The 20,728-nt window shown below is 42.5% G+C and overlaps 1 protein-coding gene across 2 annotated transcripts in view; it reads right to left on the minus strand.

Annotated features, from left to right (window-relative positions):
* Positions 1-18,923, minus strand: part of rin3 (Ras and Rab interactor 3) — a 23,798-nt gene extending 4,875 nt beyond the window's left edge. The window contains exons 1-10 of one of the 2 annotated variants that reach the window (XM_031321251.2): positions 18,669-18,923; positions 14,362-14,998; positions 11,145-11,256; positions 10,948-11,020; positions 8,958-9,049; positions 5,996-7,079; positions 4,304-4,475; positions 3,983-4,154; positions 2,216-2,337; positions 1,944-2,130 (exon numbers count right to left, since the gene is read on the minus strand). In XM_031321251.2, the coding sequence (XP_031177111.1) occupies positions 1,944-2,130; positions 2,216-2,337; positions 3,983-4,154; positions 4,304-4,475; positions 5,996-7,079; positions 8,958-9,049; positions 10,948-11,020; positions 11,145-11,256; positions 14,362-14,998; positions 18,669-18,703 (2,686 nt within the window). In that variant the 5' untranslated portion in view covers positions 18,704-18,923. Of the gene's footprint in view, positions 1-1,943; positions 2,131-2,215; positions 2,338-3,982; positions 4,155-4,303; positions 4,476-5,995; positions 7,080-8,957; positions 9,050-10,947; positions 11,021-11,144; positions 11,257-14,361; positions 14,999-15,158; positions 15,188-18,668 lie in introns of those variants that run through there. The other variant, XM_031321253.2, reaches the window with a different exon arrangement.
* Between the last annotated feature and the right edge of the window lie 1,805 nt (positions 18,924-20,728).

A 20,728-nucleotide genomic window follows, 5' to 3' on the forward strand; every position in this document is an offset into this window, starting at 1 on the left:
CGGGACGGGAAAAAAAAACGTGCTCTGGTTTATTGGCATTTCTTTAAACCAATCACAATCGTCTTGGGCGGCGCTAAGCGCTGTACGGAGCAACGGCGCCTCTGCAAAATAGCCTCGGGAAGGAACTTGTTTTTGGTGGTTACATGTGTACGTTCAAAGGTTGTTTGAACAGAAAACTCAGATTGGACAAAGAGTCTAGCTAGCTGTCTGGATTTATCATGCAGAGATCTGAGAAAAGGTTAACCATAGTCCTCATAAATCCACCAGAGTTTAAAATGCCAACGCAACGGAAGCCCAAGGTAACGGAGCAATCCCGGAAGTGGAACGTCGGGGATATAGACTAGTACCATCCCAACTTCAGAATTTCCTGTCTTCCCGGAGGTGTATTTAAACTCATGCTGGATGTGTTAAGGTTAGCTGAACCCTTCAATGTAAACAAAGATATTGCGGGCGCCATAAACACATATGCTTACCTAAATCATTAACCCAAACACCTCAGCACAGACTGAAAACAATGTCAGCTAGACCAAACTGCAGTACAGCCTATCCTTAGGTGTGTGTGTGTATGAATGTGAGTATGTGTTATGTGTTAACTTCCTCCCCTGACCTTGGAGGGATGGGAGCGCTCCAGGCAGCACTGTCTTATCATACAGCTGCTAGTCTCGCATTGCCAGGCCTATCTCCGCAGCGCTGCAGAGATAGGTCTGGCTACACCACAGATACATTCTGGGATAGGAGAATAGGAGATCTTGCATTTCTTTAAAAAAATTAAAAATCGTCCTTGGCAGCGCTAAGCTCCAGTCGCAAAGTAGGTGGTGTCGGGAAGTAACTTGTTTTCGGTGGTACATTTGCACCCCGCAAAAGAAAAACACCACATACAATATTAAATGATGTTAACTGCTCACACAATACAGTGACGTGAGCTGATTTAAATGAGCTGGATACATGGTTAAACGCCATTTGCTCTCACCAGTGTATCGCAATGTGTGATGGTTATGGACACTTCTGTTGCCTGTTGTTATTTTGTAGTTTCCTGTTTTTGTATATTTATTCTGTATGTTTCTGTTCCCTGTCTTGTAAATTTATCCTGTGTTGTGTATTGTGGTCTGTGTATATTTTGTTGTGTATTTTTCTGTTCCCTGTTGTGCATTTCCCTGTTTATGTTCTGTTTCCTGTTTTATTTTGATAGTCTGTTTTCTGTCTTGTCATGTCTAGTTTTGCTTCCTGTGTTTTCCCGACCTGTGTGATTGTCTAATGTGCTCCACCTGTTCCCCAGCCCTGGTGTCACCTGTCCTGTGTTTGCTCGTTACCTAGTTTATTTAGCCCCTGTGTTTCCTTTGTCTCTTGTCAGATGGTTTTGTGTCTTTGTTCGGTCAGTTTGTGTTTTTGCCCTGTCTGCTTGTTCCCTGTCAGTGTGTCCCAGCCATGTGCCTTTGTTGGAATCTTCCCTGCGTTCTTTTGTTCTTGTGAGTTTTTCCCAGTGAGTTTTTCCCAGTGTTTTTTCCAGTCTCTGTACTGCCATTTTTCGTTCACAATAAATCCTCAACGCCAACTTTCTTCTCCTCTCTCTGCGTTTGGGTCCTATTATTCCTTGCCACACGACAGCAATGTGTACTTTGTCCATAGCAATCCTAACCAATCTGACCCAAAACGTCCCAGTTAGAGAGGAAATGCCATAAACCTATTCCTTGTAAATCTTTACAATTATTCCTCGAAAGAACTAAGCAGGCCTGCCTTGTTGCATGAACGACAAATCCTCGCTATGTTTCCTAGACTACGTTTCTCGTCTTCTATGGAGACATGGTGTTGAACTACTACTCATCCTGAGACAGGTTATAACCTACTGCTGTCAACTTACATAGCATGAGTTTGTAAATTTCACCACAGTGATATTAGAATAGCATTATGGATCAGATGTTAAAGGACCGTTATGGGGCTCTGACCTGGGCTGCTGGCAGACATGGAGTCATAGATCATCTTGCAGGCCTTCAGCATGAACTCAATCTTTTTCTGGGGAGAATACTCCAGATGGAGGCTGTTCAGTTTGATGCTGATCTTCTCCATAGTAGAGGCCTCGGGGATGGCAGTAGTTACTCCTAATGCTGTGGTGGTGCTGCCTAGGACGACAGACTGACACACACACAACAAAACACACTATCAGCATCACAACTGCTGCTGCTGCTGCTACTTTGAATATAAATGTACTGTACTGTACCTGGTTCTGTGCCAATTGTTTCAGGCTGCCGTCGTCGGTGTGCAGTTTCTCCAGACTCTGGTAAATTGGCTCCCTCAGTGGCTTCAGTACACTCTTACACAGAGCAGCTTCTACCATGCTCTCTGCATGGACACACACATTTATAATTCATTCAATTATTTCTAATTTTCCGTCGTGCTAAATGGACAACAATTGGACAACAACCCCCGCTGACTAACGCTAGGCCTTTGAAAATGACCATGTAGTTGAATCAACACCTCTCTGACAGCCAACAAAAAATAAACACTATTTTATGGGCTTCACAAAAGGGCTGGGTACCAAATTCCATTTCTTTTACCGAATTGCCTCTAAAGTATCGAGTATCGAAAAATGCCTCGTCATTCAATGCCCAATTTCAATTCCTAAGAAGTAAATCTCATCAGAGTCAGTGAGCCAATAAGCATGCAGCATGCTTCTACAGTACCAAGATCTAATAATGTCTGTGATTGGCTGTTTGGCGTTACACGTTGTAAAGGCAGGCAGGAAAAACTCTATGTTACACACAGAGACGGGGCTCACGTAGTAGGAACTGAAAAATAAATAAAAAGATTTGTGCCGTAACGTGTTAGATTGTAATTTCTTTTTGTTATAATAAAAATTGGTATTGAAAAAAGTCTCGTTTAGGAACTGGTATCGAAGTCACGGTATTGATATCGGTACCGGTATCGAAATATTTTTAATGATACCGAGCCCTAGTTAATAGGAGCCATATATATTTTATGTTTGTTTCTCATTTCACCTATTATGTAAGGTAAGATGTCACAGGGGTTGGTCTAACAATTATGATTGTGTATTATGCACCTGTGCGCGTGGCGGAGTTTGGGTTCCTACATTTACAGTTGACCGCAAAATGTCACTGCAAATTTCACCCTATCCACGTTCACCTAGGCAAATATTATTTTTTCATGTGCTACTGGATTTTGTCAATTTGTTTTTTTCTTGCTTTGAAATGAACAAAACATCCTTAAAGGCGTATCCCGGAATAGAACTGGATTAATCAAACGGTGCGTCATACAGGTGTTGATTATCAGCCTCTCAGCGGTGGTTTCAACGAAGTTGTTGCACAGGTGTTAAAATAAACTGATACATCGTTAATTAGTACTTATGACAATATAGTAGGGATGTAACGATTTATCGAATCCCGCGATATCGCGATAAAAAAATGTCTTAATACCATCGTACTGCAACTCAATAGTATCTTGTCATATATACAGTATGTTAACATATTTCAAACTTCCTGTTCCCAGTTCTTTACGCAGGGCTATTTTCTCAGATTTCACAAAGACAGAAGACTGAGGCTGAGTAGTAGTACAATATAAATAAGTAAAATATACAAAGGACATAACAGGTTTAGAGAATTCCCCCCGCCCCCACCATCCCTAGTCACTACACTTGCACTAACCTTCATCCTGGACTTTACATCTGCCCACTGCATATACTATATATTCTTTGCAAATTTTGCACTCAAACCACTTAGCCTCTTCTTTTCTCATGCAACAGTTACTTAGTATGTATATATTTGTTTTTCTGTATTTATTGTTTATTTCATATTAATGTATGTTTGTTTGTCTGTTTATGTATGTACCTTTCACCCAGGCAAATTCCACATAAGTGTACTTATTGTGGCAATACAACCTTTTTTGATTCTGATTCTGATTTTGAAGAATTCAATTGGGAAACCAAACAGACAAACATCTTAAATAAAACATGACATAGTTTTAGAGTTACCCAGTTTGTCTTGTGCATACTGATGTTGCGGCTCCAGGATAGCTTGCAGCTCGGTACTCTGCAGTAGGTAACTCTTCAGCTGAGTCATCATCTGTCTGATCTCCTGCAACAGCTCGGTGGAGGAGGAGTGGTTCGACATGGTCTCCAGGGTGAATGCACGGTGCTCTTTCACCTAAATACAAAATATGAAAGCTAAACCTGATGCCAATTGTATTTTGAAACTTTTGGTTGGTGTTGTTATCCAGAGAAATCCAAATATATCAGCTGGTTGTTGAACTCAAAACAGATGAGGATATTTTTCCCCTCTGTGTACTCACTCACCAGGTTCCCAAAGTAGCTCAGAGGGTCCCTGGCCAGCTCTACGATGCGCTGTGTGAGGCGACGGTCGTGGCTGATGAGGCCCGTGATGACGTTGGACAGGCGGTAGCGTGCTCGGTCCAACATAACAGTGGTGGAGGCTCTCTTTACTGGGTTGGCACTCTCTGCAGGGCGACTGGAAAGAAATATACAGTTAGATTCAGTGTCCTTGTGACTCATGTCACGCTTTTAGAAACATTCAAATATAGAAAAATTCTGTAATACATGACTCGTGACTTTGAATCCTTTGACCAAACATAGTGGTACCCATCGATTATGAGGTCCAGTCTTCACTCGTCTGAGACCTTCTGTGTCATATATAGAGAGGAATTTGTACACATAGCTCAACACGTTTTGATGAGTTGAACTTTGTACAAAGTTCCTGTCTGTCTTAATAAATGCATGTGGACCAAATATGGAGTGTGGACTGGTAGCTCTGACATCTCTCCATATAATGCATGTGTATAGGTCCTATTTGCATGTGTGTGTATTTCGGGCCTGTGCGTGTGTCATGTGAATGATAACCGACAAAAAACAACAACCTTGTACATTCTGATATTATGCATGCCTTGACTACAGTGTTACAGTTTCTGGCCTGAAAAGCATTTAAAAAGGATGTAGGTAAGCTGATATTGATGCTACGTTTTACACAATTAATACAAAAAAATATGTGTGTAACTTTGTGTCATCCTCTGCTCTAGTGTCTATTCTGAAACCCTTCTTCCTCTTAATGTACTATAAATGCATCTACTCACTCACATACTACAATGCTATGCACGGGTTAGACTCAGAAACATATTTGCATTACATGTTGGATATTGCACAATAATTTAAAGATGACTGACACGTATTTATTTCCTGGCCTTCACTGCTAGTCATGATAAAAAGGCCTAGCCCAGAATGTAGCAGCATAGCTTTCAACCAGAAAGATTTATATTACCACTAGGTTTCGACCATCTGTGCATTTCAGAATGAATTTCACAATTCATTACTTGTCCCCTGGTTACATATATGAGGATTGAGCAGTGGCCTTTTAACACCTACAGGGTTAACAGAGTAAGTACCAAAGCTGAGGACACCTTTGTGTAATGTGTTATCTTAGACTTTTTAATTTGCACTCTTTATATTTGCACTCTTCCCACTTTGTCTGGCTGTACTGCTGCACAGCAATTCCCCTCAGGATAAATCAAGTTTTATCTTATCTTATCTTTGTCCTTAGAGCCCTCAGGCTTTCAAACTATCTTTTTCACAAGATCAAACTATCCATTTGCATTTAGTTAGAGACAGTTTGTTTATATGTCACACTTTTTTTCTTCTTTTTGTCACATTATTTCACCAAGAAAAAAAAGAAGCAAAAATATCACAAATGTAAGTCAACTTCCACTAAATGTGATATTTTCCATTATTACTTTAAGGAAAATTCAAATGATAAAATATTTTAGTGTAAAATATTTGACTAAGAAAATCTTGTTTATCTAGTATATGTATGAGCATTTCTCGCGTACACAAAATCCACATACTGTGCAGTTGGAACACGCTACATACTCAATTTAAACGTCGTGCTTAGTATGAATAGTATGAGAAGTATATTAGCATGCAATTTCAAACACAGCCCAGTACTTTAGTATCTCTCTACACCAGCCAATCCAAACCTACTTGTGGTTTTGCTCCTGCTCCTGTTTCAGCTCTCCTTCTTCCTCAGTGCTGCTGGCAGAGCAGGAGTCGGGATCAGTTACTAGCACAGCACCGCCCTGCGGCGAGTACAGCGACACATCTGGCCGCCGCGCCGGGGAGGGAGGGGGCCCTCTCATCCCAGCAGTCTGATTGGCTGATCCTCCTCCCGCCTGGTTGGGGCACACAGGTGCTTTTGGGGGACACGGTTTCCTCCTTGGCGGAGGGACTGGACGGGACGGTTTTTTCACTGACGGAGAACACGGGGAGCTGGATTTCTGTTTGTCCTCCTCTTCCTCCAATTTCACGTCTCTTTCCTCCTTCTCATCCTCTTTCTCTCTCTTTTCCCCATCCTTTTTAACCTCCTCCTCTTGATGCTGGCTACTGTTCTCTTGCTCAACCCCCTCATCCAGCTGACCTGATTTACTTCCCGTTTTCTCCTCTCCTCTCTCTCCTCCCCCCTCTCTCTCCGTTTTCTTTGCAGGTTTTTCTCCCTTCTCTCTCTCCGTCCCCTCTCCTTCCTCTCGGTCAGTGCTTTTCCTGGACGAGGTGCGACGGAGAGGAGCAGGAGGCAGCGGGGGAGCGGCTCGGCTCTGCAGGGGGACAGGAGGCCTCGATGGAGTAAGTGATGTCGACGTTGACTTCCTCTCTTCTCTCTCTCCTGCTCCTCCCTTTCCTTCCTTTTTTCTCTCAACCGCTGGCGTCACAGAAGATGAAGTGTGAAGCGAGGGGGGAGAGGAGAAGAGGAGGCCCATCCCTGACCCTGAGCCCAGGCTAGGGGGTCGGGGTGGGGGGCGCTTGTATTTAATCTCGTGGCTGGGCGTGGTCTTAGTCTGACCTTTGACCTTGGCTGTGCTGATCTTCTGTGCGGCTTCTCCATTCTGCAGGGAGGGGGTGATGTTTTGATTGGCGATGATATCAAGTTTGGAGATAGTGGGGTGGTTCAGGTCTTTGTTGGGGCTCTCCTCTACAGTGACTGGGTTGACGTACACATACAGTTTGCTGTGGTTGTGATCCAAAACCAAGTCCTGGTTCTGTGCCTGCTGGTTCAGATCAGACGTCCAGAAATCTGCAACACATGCAGTCAGTGTTTAAAAAAAAAAAAGTTGCTATGTACTCATTTATGTTTCTTTTTTTTTTTAAATTTCTCTGAAATCGCCTGTCTCACATTGTAGATTTATATGGAAATGCTGTTTTGTTGTAGACCTTGGAAAACTTCTTACCACAAGGTGATTTCAGTATCTTATCTCATCTTCATTCCTATTAAATTTGCTCACTGAGCGCATACACAGAAAAAAAACCCACAGGCTTCCTCACTTCTGCGTATTGGGCCTGTAAGAGCCGTTTTCATTTTTTTTTTTGGGTGTAGGACACAAATTGTCCACTGGTGTCACTGGTGTGCTTGTGAGTGATGTCTATTTAGGTAGGAACCTTTCACCAGATAACAGGGGGTGCTGCAGGAGGAGCACAAATAGTTTTTGAACGCATCAAAATGTTTGTTGATGGAGCTTAATCGACATATGGATTCTTACATGTTCATTTGAAGAACATTGTGATCAACAAATGACCATCTAAACGCAACAATGACTATTGGAGTCAGTGATTTCAACAGTAGGCTACGGAGCGGTGTGAGGTAGAAGAGAGCGCGTCAGCTAGTTTACTAGCCATAGACTATGTTTCAAGTCTGTATAGCAGCCCCTCAGTGGTCTTTAAGTTTTTAGGCTTAGCCATTATAGGGCCCATTGAGCATATGCACTACATTGGAGTAGTGACCACAATCCCCCTCCAGCTGAGCCAGCTGAGCCGGTTGAGCAAACGTGCATCCCAGACTTCCGCTGTCCGAGCTGGCTAACTTCCTGTTGGCTCCCCACACACGTGGATGGGATAAAATAATTGAATCACGCAGCTCTTCTAGACTTTCCAGATGTTACTGGACTGAATGGATTACATTCCGATAATATAATCATCACTGTTTTACATTTGCTGCTTTTCCAGTGAGTGTGTGTGGGAAGAATGCTTTTTGGGTCAGTGTGCTTGGCTTGATGAAAGCTAAAGTTGCAATACCCTGTGTGTGGCCACTAGGCCTAAATTACTTCCCAGCTTAGCCCTGTTCCCGAGGGCATTGGCTTGGTGCATTGACTTTGAGTCTTGTTGTCATTGTGAGGTTGCCAGGCTACCAGTGGAGACTCCAGGAAGTCACTGCACTCAGCCAAGAAGGAGTCCTGCACATAACACTTACACTTCGGTCTTTGTACGGATTAAATAAATGAAATATAACTTTGGTAATTAATGCTGCAAGCACAATGAACGGGGCCCTTGTACTTTTCTGCACATCGGGGGTACTGGCGGGACACCATTTGACGCGGCCGTGGATCTTTTTTTGGGCCCCTCGGACACTGCGCACACAACTTAGATGTTATTTCCTGCGTGGAGTTTGTAGTGCTGGAGATGATGTATTGCAAATTTTGTACCACTTTTTCCACTATATGGTGCCACAGAACATGCACTTAAAATGCATTATTTTGCTGTATGTCAAGTGTGGACACAACATAAAATTCATGTAAACCGAATGATGTTTGTCACACAAGGCCACACTTGCCACACTTCCTGTTGCGAGTAGGTAGCGCAATTACTTTGACTCAGTATTGGCATGTAGACATCCTCAGGCCTGGACTCTTAACCAGTATGTTAAATTTGGTCTGTTGAGTCCTCTAGGAGGAGGCAGTCTAAATGTTCCATACCTGTAAAGGGGCTAAAACGATATATTTTACATTGCTTCTATCAGTGCCATACTTGAATAATACTTTTCATATTCACTTTCAGTTTTTCAAAGTGTACGTTCATTCTGTGTCTGTATTTTCATACATGCCGTCTTTCATTGCTGTATCCTGCTCGTTGCTCCAGCAATGACCCAACTTCAATGCACTAATAATGTAGATTTATCTACCTGCACCCAATGCGGAGATGACCTCCAGCTCCTCTCTCTTCGTTGCTGTGGTAATAGCTCGGGGTAATCTCAGTGGAATGGCCAGAATGTCCCTATTTGGTGGATTAAATAATAAAAAGCCAGCATTAAGTGTAAGCAGGGAGTTTTAATAATATGACATAACACAATCTTGCCGTGTGTGTGTGTGTGTGTGTGTGTTCTTGTTTAACTACATTCGTGGGGTCCAAAAACCGGGAGCCCAGTATACTTGTGGGGTCCAGACAGCTTTGTGGGGCCAAAATGCTGGACCCCACAAGTTTAAAGGGCTGTTTGAGGGTTAAGACTTGGTTGTAGGATTAGGGTTAGAATTAGGTTATGGTTAGGGTGAGGGTAAGGGTTAAGGTTAGGCATTTAGTTGTGATGGTTAAGGTTAGGGTAAGGGGCTAGGGAATACATTATGTCAATGACAGGTCCCCACAAAGATAGTGCGACGCACTAGTGTGTGTGTGTGTGTGTGTGTGTGTGTATGCAGATGTGTCTCATATGATTTTTATGGTGTAAATGTGTGTGGATATTGCATGTTATGGATGTTTAGTGTATGTCCGGAAAAGATGCATCTTTGTGTACGTATGTTTATAGTTTGTATTTATTGTACATATACTGTATGTATGTATGTATGTATGTTTACTGTAAATGTATGGCTTAAGTGTCAGGGCATACTCACACTCCGAGTACGTTTGACCCCACGTTTGTCTGGTTGGTTTGACTAGTGTGACCGTTCCGTACCGTGCCTGGGCACGCTAAATCCGGGCCAGCTTGAAATGGGTGGGCCAGGGCATGGTTCGGTTGGACTCGGGCACACTACGCATCAGTGTGGTTGCTAAACATGCCCGAGAACGGAACTGCCTTGCGCTCGATAAGCAATAAACCTGTTAGGCATGCGGGAGGGCTGTGTATCATTACACCCCAAACAACTTCAAAAAAGCCACAAAGTAAGCATTACAGTGATAAACTCCATTGTGCTGTACGATAGCGCTCCATTTTTTCACGTTTTCTTCAAATCAAAAAGTTGCATCTTAATGACGTAAGCGTGCTCTGTGTGGTGGGATTTCCAGAAACACCATCTTGTGGTATGATGAGACAAAGGGAAAGCTTAGACAACATCAGGTCATTCATAGGCCACAGGTCAGGGGACGAGAATATTCAGCCAGTCTCTAATAACCATACCTCATGTATAATTATGATTGTCTCTATGAATTCAAGGTAGTGTTGACAGCTGCATGTTTCAGGACTGTCTCCTTTATGAGGTCGGTGGGTCTGCCACACTTTTGCCTACTTCCCAGAGAGAGAGAGAGAGAGATAGGCTGAACTAGGCTTTAGCATCTGTTTTTAGGCACCTGCAATATCTTTGTTTACCTTAAAGGTTCAGCAAAACGTAGTCTATATCCACAACGTTCCACTTCCGGAAATTCCACCGGATGTGACTCTTTTCAGCCAGATGTCTGTTTCCTTCCTCTTTCTTTGTGTTGGAATTTTAAACTCCGGTAGATTTATGAGGACTATGGTTAACTGCTCCTCAGATCTCTGCAGGGTAAATCCAGACAGCTAGCTAGACTATCTGTCCAATCTGAGTTTTCAGAAACTGAAAAAAAAAACTTTTGAATGTACACGTTCCACCGAAACAAGTTCCTTCCCGATACTATTTTGCAGTGGCAACGTGGCTCTCTCACGTATGTGAAATGAGTTGTGCTGCTCCTGAGTTTTTCCTTAACACCCTGGCCCTGAATGTTTTCAAACCATCTCTGATGTTTTATTACAGTGTGAAGGCAGGCCAGCAGGGGAGTGGGGAGCGGGGGACAATCGTGTGTGAGTACGCCCTTAATGTGCAGTTGTCTGCACATGTGTATATATGCACACAAACCATGGTTTTTTTTGTGTGCTCATGATGTTTTTTGTGTATCTGAACAGTATGTACATGTGCCCATATGTGTGTGCAGTGTATATGTATTACCTGCTGGCACAGTAGAAGGAGATCAATTTGAAGATGTCATCAAAAACCAGACAGGAACCATCTAAGTGGAGAACTGTGACAGAAAACGGTGTAAGAATGAATCACTAACTGCTCTGCTATCTGTGCTGTGTCATGCAAATCCTGCATTTTGTGTTTCCACTCTCTGAAGCTTTTACAGTAGCTCGTGTGGCACGTACATGTCTTGTGTTGTTTGACCGCCAAGTTGTGTACGAGCGGCGCCCCCTGTTCATCAGGCAGCCGCACCGACAGTGTCATGTCCTTGTCCTCTGTGCTGTTCAGCAGGAAGGCCTGCAAAAGGTCAACGTGGTTACAACTCTGTGAGGTCAGAATGGAGAGCATGTACACTAAAATGCTGAGACAAGACTTACACAAACACAAACACATACAGCGTGCAAACATAAACCATATAAATCACAAACATAAATCCATTATTTTGTGTCAAAAATTTCAGATAAACTGTATTACAGCTTTATATACCACAGGTTGAACAACAGCTAAACAACACACCGACTACTACAGCCTATATTAGTCTGTATATTGATTGACAATATGGGTTTTAAAAGCTGATTTTCTTCTTTTTTTTTACAGATCCCATAGTTTCCTATAATTTCCTAGAAAGAATTTATATGTACTGTGAATTCATAGAAAGAGTCCTGGAAAAGATGATGTCACTGTGGAAAATTGAGACACTGTTCAGATGGCAAACTTCAAATGAACTGTTACGCAATCTAGTCTTTTAGTCAGTGCACAGAGGGTCATCCAAAAATGTAAAGTTAACAGTCAAGCATATGAATAAATCATTTTATGATATACGCTTATTTGCTTTCTTTTTCCGAGAGTGAGATAAAAGGATTGATATAAATCTAAAATGTGCATTAAGTATGGCGCTACAATGCAGCCATGAGGCGACAAGCTTAGCTTAACATAAAGACCAGAAACAAGGGGAAACAGCTCGCCTGGCTCTGTCCCAAATTTAAAAAGTACAGCTACCAACATCCAACATCTGTGAAGCCCACTGTTGTTGTTGTTGTCACATGTTGTATCTTGTTTCTTTAATCCGCACACAAACACAAAAAAAGGCAATTTGTTACAGGACATGTTGGAACTATTTCTAGACAAACAACTAATCTGCCCTAGCCTGGACGCCAGCCGAACTTAGCCCCGCCCACAACATTTGAGGTCGGGAAGTTCGGTCTGGACTTGATCCGTTGTGGAGCAACTATGCTCGAACCAGAGCTGTTTGGACCAATCAAATTGTCAGGGCGGGCTTCATCGTCACCAAAGAGCGCTTGGGTTGAATTTGTTTACAACAAAGATGGCTGCCGCTGGAGAATTGAGATGTGTAGATTCCGCCATCACATCTGATATAGAAGATATCGACAGCGCATTCATTTTAAAAGAGGAACAGAGAACCGCGATCAAGACATTTGTCGATCGGAAAGATGTTTTTGCCGTCCTTCCTACGGGATTCGGCAAAAGTTTAATTTATCATACGTCACATACTCCGTTGCTCTGATTGGTTGTAGGTCTATCCAATTGAGTGCAGAGGCATTTTCTTTCCTGGTTCGGTTGAAACACGGCCCATAATCACAGCCCAATGGAGCAGTATCAGACTCATATTCTGACTACAATCTAAGTATGACCACGTCAGGCTAAATCTGCTAAAACCACAAATTGTTGTTTTTACTGTTCTGTTTGTGTACTGGTTAAACAAATAAGATACAACAGATTACTGTACTTCAGTGGTGTATGGTGTATTTCTAACATTGGAGAGAAAAAGGCTGTTTTGCCCTGTTTCCAGTCTTTATGCTAAACTAAGCTAAATGTTTCCTTGCTCTACTTAAAGGTCCCATGACATGCTGCTTTTTGGCCTTAGTGGTCCCCTAATACTGTATCTGAAGTCTCTTTTATATAGACCTTAGTGGTCCCCTAATACTGTATCTGAAGTCTCTTTCCCGAAATTCAGCCTTGGTGCAGAATTACAGCCACTAGAGCCAGTACCACAATGAGCTTTCCTTAGGACGTGCCATTTCTGTGTCTGTAGCTTTAAATGCTATTGAGGAGGAGAGAGGGGGGGGGGCAAGGTGGTGTGTGGCCTTGACCAACTGCCACTTTGCTTGTTTGAAAGCCATGATGTCTCTCTCTTTCTCATGGGCGGGCCAAATTCTCTGGGCGGGCAAAGCAGAGAGAGAGGAGGTGACCTTTCTCCTTATGACCTCATAAGGAGGAGATTCCAGATTGGTCCATCTGAGCTTTCATTTTCTCAAAGGCAGAGCAGGATACCCAGGGCTCGGTTTACACCTATCACCATTTCTAGCCACTGAGGTACCATAGGCAGGCTGGGGGAACTCATATTCATGTTAAAAAACCTCATAAAGTGACATTTTCATGCCATGGGACCTTCAAGGCTTGTCTACACAGGAGGCGTTTCAGCCATGTTTTTCAGTCATCTGTCCTTTGTGCGTCCTGATATATGGCAACCTGAAACGTATTTTTAACACTTCATGTCTATTTTCTTCCCTAGTGTTTCTGTATTGGGCTCTGAGTATTCTGTTATTAGGATAATAACGGCTTATAACTCAACACAACTACTAAACTCAAATAGATGTTTCAAAACTTTTCCCTGCATTTTCCCTATAATTAGTAGCAAACGACATAGTTATTTTACTCAAAAAACATCCACAGGCATTATTGGGAAATTGTTGAATGATAAAATAAAGTGTTTTGCTGTGTCATTTATAAAACAAATTGGCTGTGAAAGCTTTTAGAGCATTAAGTGTCCTATACAGTTGCTACCACTGATGTTGCTGTACAATTGTCATAAGACATCCAAAACTTTTATTTTCAGAGAGGTTTATTATTAATTTAGTCTCACTTTGCCAGACCTTCCTTCACAGCGCTGCAGAGGAGGGTCTGGCTAGTCCACACAGCATTCCAGGATGGGAGAAAAACGTGCTATGGTTTATTGGCATGTCTTTAAACCGGTCACAATCGTCTTGGGCGGCGCTAAGAACCGGGAAAAGCCACGGTGCCTCTGCAAAATAGCCTCAGGAAGGAACCTGTTTTGGTGAAACGTGTGTACGTTCAAAAGTTGTTTTTGTCGTGCAACAGAAAACTCAGATTGGACAGATAGTCTAGCTAGCTGTCTGGATTTACCCTGCAGAGATCTGAGGAGCAGTTAACCATAGTCCTCAGAAATCTACCAGAGTTTAAAATTACAACACAACGAAAGTTGAAGGTGACAGATATCCGGCCGTAAAGAGTGACATCCGGCGGAATTTCTGGCAGCAACGGACCAATCCTGGAAGTAGAACGTCGTGGATATGGACTATTCTATTATACTATTTCAAAGATTTGAGACGAAAACGGTGTGTAAATGTGTGTGTGTCTCACCCCGGCTGTCTCCTTCTCCATGACACTAGTGCTTTGGTCTTGGCTGACTCCTTTGGGCTGCCATACCGAGACGCTCTCAACCAGCCGATCTATGAGACTCAGCAACGGAGGAGTTGGAGAGGATGGTGGGATAACAGGTGGAGGTGGAGGAGGCGATGAGGAGGAGGATGATAACGGAGGAGGAGGAAGAGGAGGAGGAGGAGTGAAAGAGGGAGAGGGATCAGAGGAGACAGTTGGCTGGAGAGAAAGCAGGGGAGAAGGAGAGACCGGAGTAGGGGAGAGAGGAGGGGGGAGAGATGGGGGAGGAGGGTTGAAGGAGAGAGGCGGAGGAACGGAGGGAGGAGGAGGATTGGAGGAGAGGGGGGGAGGAGGTTTGGCGATAGGAGGGAGAGGATGAGGAGGTTTGGAGACAGGAGGGAGAGCGACAGGAAGGGGTGAAGGAGTGGACTCAGGTAGAGGAGGACAAGAGGGGAGCGGGGGGGACTTCACCGCGGGAGGGGGCGGTTTGGGTCGACATGGCCGGACCGGAGGGTTGGAGGATGGCAGGGAGGGTGGAGAAAGCGGAAAAGATGGAGGGATGGAGGCAGGAGAAGAGGCAGACGGCGTGTCAAGTGATCCTGTCAGAGGGCTTGTGTGGCTGTGAAGGGAAAAAAAGGGTAAAGGTCAGGGATGGCAATAACATTCGGAGGATTTGTTTATATCTTGTCTCTGCTTCAGGCTGCCTCCAGAAACAAGCATCTGGTGACCAGGAGTTGACTCATTCAAAGTGACTGCAGAAGAACGGACGGAAGGTTCACCCTGTGTACTGCATGCAGCGTTACACATGATTTTTTTCATTACTGTGAATAATAGAAACCGTTGTTAAGAGGACCAGGAGCCATCCATTTGCTTTAATGAATCTGCTGCATTGTTTTGCTTTATGGCTTTTAAACAGAAAGACGGTCTGCTGTTCAGAATCACAATCAGAAAAGGTTCTATTGCCACAACATAAGTGCACTTAAGTGGAATTTGCCTCGGTGAAAGGTGCATACATAAACAAGCAAATATATTAAACATTAATATGAAATAAACAATAAATTCAGAAAAACAACTTGACAAGACGCACACAAAATATGCAGTGCCGCTATAAAGTATGTTATGAATAGGGGTGAAACGTATCTTATTGGTAGTTTCTTCCTACAGTATGTATCTCGAGAAGCGTTTCGCATCGGCCTCAGTGATGGAGATGCACATCCCTACTGCCTGTTCCTTTCCTTTCGAGTGCGATGGAAGGAGTGTTTTTACTTAACTGAATGGCTCAGCAGCCTGTGGTTAGTGAAGGCATCGCAACAGTTTTTAGAGGAACACGGGAATCAGATATATCAGGGTATCAGGATATACATATTCTTATCCTTTAACTGGTCAGAATGCATAGCTGCTGGGCTAGTGGCTGTTAGTTCTTCAGAAACAATTGTCTAACACAAGGAATGGACATTGTAAGAGGAAGCAGTGTGGTTATGTGGGGATTAGCCCATGAGTAATGACATCAGCATGAGAAATATGCTACAATAAGGGGAATTTGACAATGATGTCATATTGAGTGTAAAATGCTACAGAATTTGCTACCTTTTGCTACAGTAGCAATCACGCTACAACTAGCAACCGACAAACTTTACTTTACTTACTATTTCAGAGAACACCACTCTTGTGTTCTGATGGTTTTACTTTGTATAGCTCAGAGGTATGACAAAACATTCAATAATTATTTGATTTCTAAGCCAGTACCACTTAGAAACACTTAGCACTGCATTACATATTACAGCATGTTGTTATCACTGTAACTGAGTTTAACACCGTGTCAGTTTGAATGCTGTGTTTGCAGTTACAAAACACAGCCTTTTAATGCGAAAACAATGTGACCACGTGTTAGATTTGTGTGTAGATCCGGTGCTGTTCAGGCTCCTTACTTCCCCCTTTGTAAGCTTAGGTTAGCTAGCTGACAGAAATAATCTAAATACATTGTTTGCAAGTTCTTGACAAACTTTGTGTTGCACCACAAGTAGAATGATTGCATGCGTTGCTTGTGTTCTTCGTGTTTCTGCTCTCCCTGTTTGAACTTACAGCTGAGCCTTGTGTTAAATCCTTTATTGTGACAAATGTGTACACAGTACACACAATGTAAAAGTAAATGTTGACTTTCAAAGTAAAATGACAACCCAGTCTCACGGCAGTTCGTGAAATGGTCACGTTATTTAATGTATTGATTCGTGTACATGGACACGTTTATCTTGTTTTTTTTTCATGGTTGGCAGCACGTTTTTTAAACTAATGTATTTCAATAGGAAGCATCTTTCGTGGTCCCAGCACGACTACGGTAGCGAGTAGTATGAAATGCCGAAAATCTGCGCAGGGAGGTTGGTTGGGGTGGTGGAACACAGGACTTTCCCCGTTGTTCTTTTCCTAAACACAACCGTCCCTTTTCCCCGTTGTTCTTTTCCTAAACACAACCGTCCCGTTGTTGTCCCGCGTCCCCCAGAGACCGCGGCCGTCTCCCGTGTGTGACCCATTACGTGCTGACCACTACGTGCTGACCACCACGAAAAAAACGAGATAAACGTGTCCGTGTACACGAATCAATAGATAAAAAATCACGTGACCATTCCACGAACTGCCGTGAGACCGTGTTGGAAAGAAAGACAACTTAGGGCCATGTGAACATGTATCAACCTGGCTCAATACTGTGATTTTAAATGGACGAATCGTCCAGGACGATAGGTCGTTTAGAAGTTTTAAAGGGTTGGTTCACCCAAATTTAAGGTGAGCAGCACAAACAAGTTTCATTCAACTTCATTGTTTTTGGAATGGTGGCAGAAATCTCATCACATATCAATACCTGAGCAAATAAAACAGAAACTATCTACATGGATAGATAACACTAGAGGTAAGGGAGAAAATATGTTTTATGTAGGCTAATTTGCGTGAACCAACCCTTTAAAATGTCCATTAAAACAACAGCTATATGTTACATCCTTTTAAACTATTTGTTGTTTGAGCCACTGAAAATATCTGATATTTTTAAGCCACATAGAATCCAGTTTTGAGTGAGATCATTCTTTTAATGAATTTAAAAGCAATATCCAGCGAAATTGAGGAAGTCACATGTCTACACAACATCCCCCCAAAAGTCCTGTTTGTGCCACACACGTCACACGACAGGAAAATTGTCGAATAACCATGAGGTCAGCTAAATCTTCTCTGGGATAGCAACATAGTTGTTTTTTGGTAAAACACTCATTCTGGAACATTCTGTAATTTACTTTATCTATCTATCAAATGAGATAAAAACCCCGGTCTACTGAGTGAAAGTCCTGTGTGTGTTTAAGGCTACATTTACATTGCTACATTTTGGTTTTCAAGCAGAGTTTTCAGCCAAAAGCGATCTCTCATCAGCATTATTGTCAGAAAAGATAGTATTTCAACTTAGCATGTTTCCTTAATATCTGATGACGCATTGGGGTCATTTTTTGGATTTATTTACAGTAATACATTACATATTGGATCTTTAAGTAAGGGATCTGAATACCTCATCCATCCAATACCCCTGGCTTCGCTTGACCTAACATGACCTTTTAGGATAATCACATTCCCATGAAAGTAAGCAACAAGCAATCCAATCCTGGCACTCACTTTTATTTTTTATTTGATAACCTTATTCTTAAAGGAGAAAATATTACAATCCGCAACAAAGGCAGCAGCCTAAACAAGCTTGTTAACTGACACAAAGTCCAACCAGTAAGACTCAAGTTCAAAGGATCCTAAATCACATCATCACCAAAACAAAGTCTAAAGTTTAAAGTTGGACAAAAGAGTTACATTCAAACTCTTGGCTGTGTAGATTTAAACTCAAACATGCTCACAAATTCCCACATGCCTTGTAACGGTCTGATCTGCCTTTTTCATGGTCAGTAGCAACATTCAACCACTTACATTTTCCCACATAAAGTGGGATTAAAAGAAACTCCAAACGTCAGCATTTCTGTAACAAAATGGTGACCACTCTCTTAGTGTAGTGCAGCTCATATGTTCAAAAATCTGTTTTGACGAGACACTCTGAAATCAGGATCTGGTATTTCAAAAACTCTAAGAGGCTATTGACCTAAATATTAGTCGGTGAGTAATCACATCTGTTTTTCCTGCTCTGGCTGTCTAACTTTCAACCCCCAACCACCTCTCCCCTACATGACAGTTACAACACCCTGTCTCTACACTACAGTTCCTGCACTGTATTTTCACACGGCTACATTATGACAGACCCCTCACACACTCACCCTGTGTCCTGGGAAACAACGCTGGCTTCCATCATATTTCTACAGATTGAGTGGTCGACTGCTCTCTGTCACTCTGTCTCTCTCTCAGCTCCATTGAAAACCCCGCCTATTCTCTGCCCCCCCCCCCCCCTTTTTCTCCCCCCTGTTGATCGGAGCAGGACTGAATAAGGAAAAACTAAAAGGCAATGGGAAAATACGTTTCTCTGTCAGCCCTCCCCTCTGTTTCTGCCTCTTACTTCCTGAGCTGATCATTACGCAGGAAGAGACCAAACACTTTGGTCAGACTTCCCCTGCTCTCTCTGTCTTTTTTTGCGTCTATGACATACTCTCTTACAACTTCTGTCTTGTGCAACTATGCTTTCGGATTCTACTGCTGACAGTCCCGTTTAGTGTTGTAACTCTTTTTTTCCTTTCTGTTGAGCAGTTAAGTTAACAAATCATCCAAATGAATTGATCAGATCGTCTCACATTTGCTCATTTTTTGCATATTCAAACAGGATTACACACACCTTTAAATCTTAAAAAAGTCTTATAGAAAATACAGCCCTGCTCAAGTTCTGTATATGTGGCTTAAATATTCAGCAGATTCTCTGTGAGGCTCCTCCTTCCATTTCCCCTCCTCTTTCCTTTAAAAATTTCCAGATGCTCCCCACCCCGTTCAAACTGTGGAATGTACAACTTTGTGTTTCCCGCAAGCTTCACTCTTTTTTTGAGCAGCCCCCTCTTTTTTCCTCTTCTCTCCCTGCCTCCTTACACCTCCCCCTTTTTTATGTTCACAATTAAAACACACTGCTTTAGTTGTCTTGTCTTCCCACCTCCTATCATTTGTAATCTTTTTTTAACCTTCTCACTGTTTTTCTGTCTAGATCCGCGTCTATCACTCTTGGGAGTTGGACTGATATGTTGGTGTGCAGTCATAGTGTCCATGCACTGAGGCTTATCTACTCTCAGAATCAGGAGCAAAACACAGAATACTTTGCATACATGAAAATACTCAAACCTGAAGAAAAAACTCTGAATATTGCCACAAAATATAGTTATTCAGAGACTCACATCAGTTAAATGCTAACAGTTGACAAAAGCATGGTGTAATGGTCGCTATCTCCCTTCGGTTACTTTACATTTGCATTTATTGTAAAAACTACAGATGCTAAGGTGTGTATGGACATGCATATGTGGTCAAAGACACACACATACACAGTCATGCATTCACCATGCAGCCAAGTGTGGTGACTGTGCAGCTGCTTCCTGTGCAAACATACGTGTTTTGAATCTGCAAACTGTACTGCAATCAGCTGAATGTGACGGTTAGTTTTGACCAGCAGGGAGCAACCACTGGAGGGAGCTATGGTACAGAGCATTACACACCATAGTTACAGTAGTGGTAGCCATGGTGCTGGACTATTATAGAACAAAGCCCATTACACGCCATGAAACATGTTCGGTGCTTTTCTAGGCACTGTTGCATCACTGACCATGGCATCATGGGGGAAACTTGGATCATTAAAATATCATAGTGTGGGCACAGTTGTTCACAGAAATGCTCATCCAGACTGCCTCAGAATATAGGTGTAGCTTATAATGGTGCATGCACAACAAACGTGACCCAACCAAAGCCTGACTTAAATAACTAAAGATATATTAATTGATTTTCTTGGCCACTGGAGGGTAGTGAAACTAGCTGAAAACCAGTGGTGGAATGTAACTAAGAACATTTACTCAAGTACTGTACTTAAGTACAAATGTTGAGGTACTTGTACTTTGCTTGACTCTTTTCTTGTCATGCCACTTTCTACTTCTACTCCGCTACATTTCAGAGAGAAATATTGTACTTTTTACTCCTCTACATTCATCTGACAGCTTTAGTTACTAGTTACTTTACAAATGAAGATTTGTTACACACAAATCACTATGTAGTTTATAAAATACAATGTTTCATTATAAATTAAACCACCTAACAATATAACGGCCTACAAGTCCAGCTGAAATGATTAGAACATTAAACACACAGCTGTTTGGATCCTTTCCAGTTTCTCAAATGGGAGGATTTTTCTCCATTG

This window comes from Sander lucioperca, chromosome 18, assembly GCF_008315115.2.
Source record: "Sander lucioperca isolate FBNREF2018 chromosome 18, SLUC_FBN_1.2, whole genome shotgun sequence".
NCBI classification, from domain to species: Eukaryota; Metazoa; Chordata; class Actinopteri; order Perciformes; family Percidae; genus Sander; species Sander lucioperca.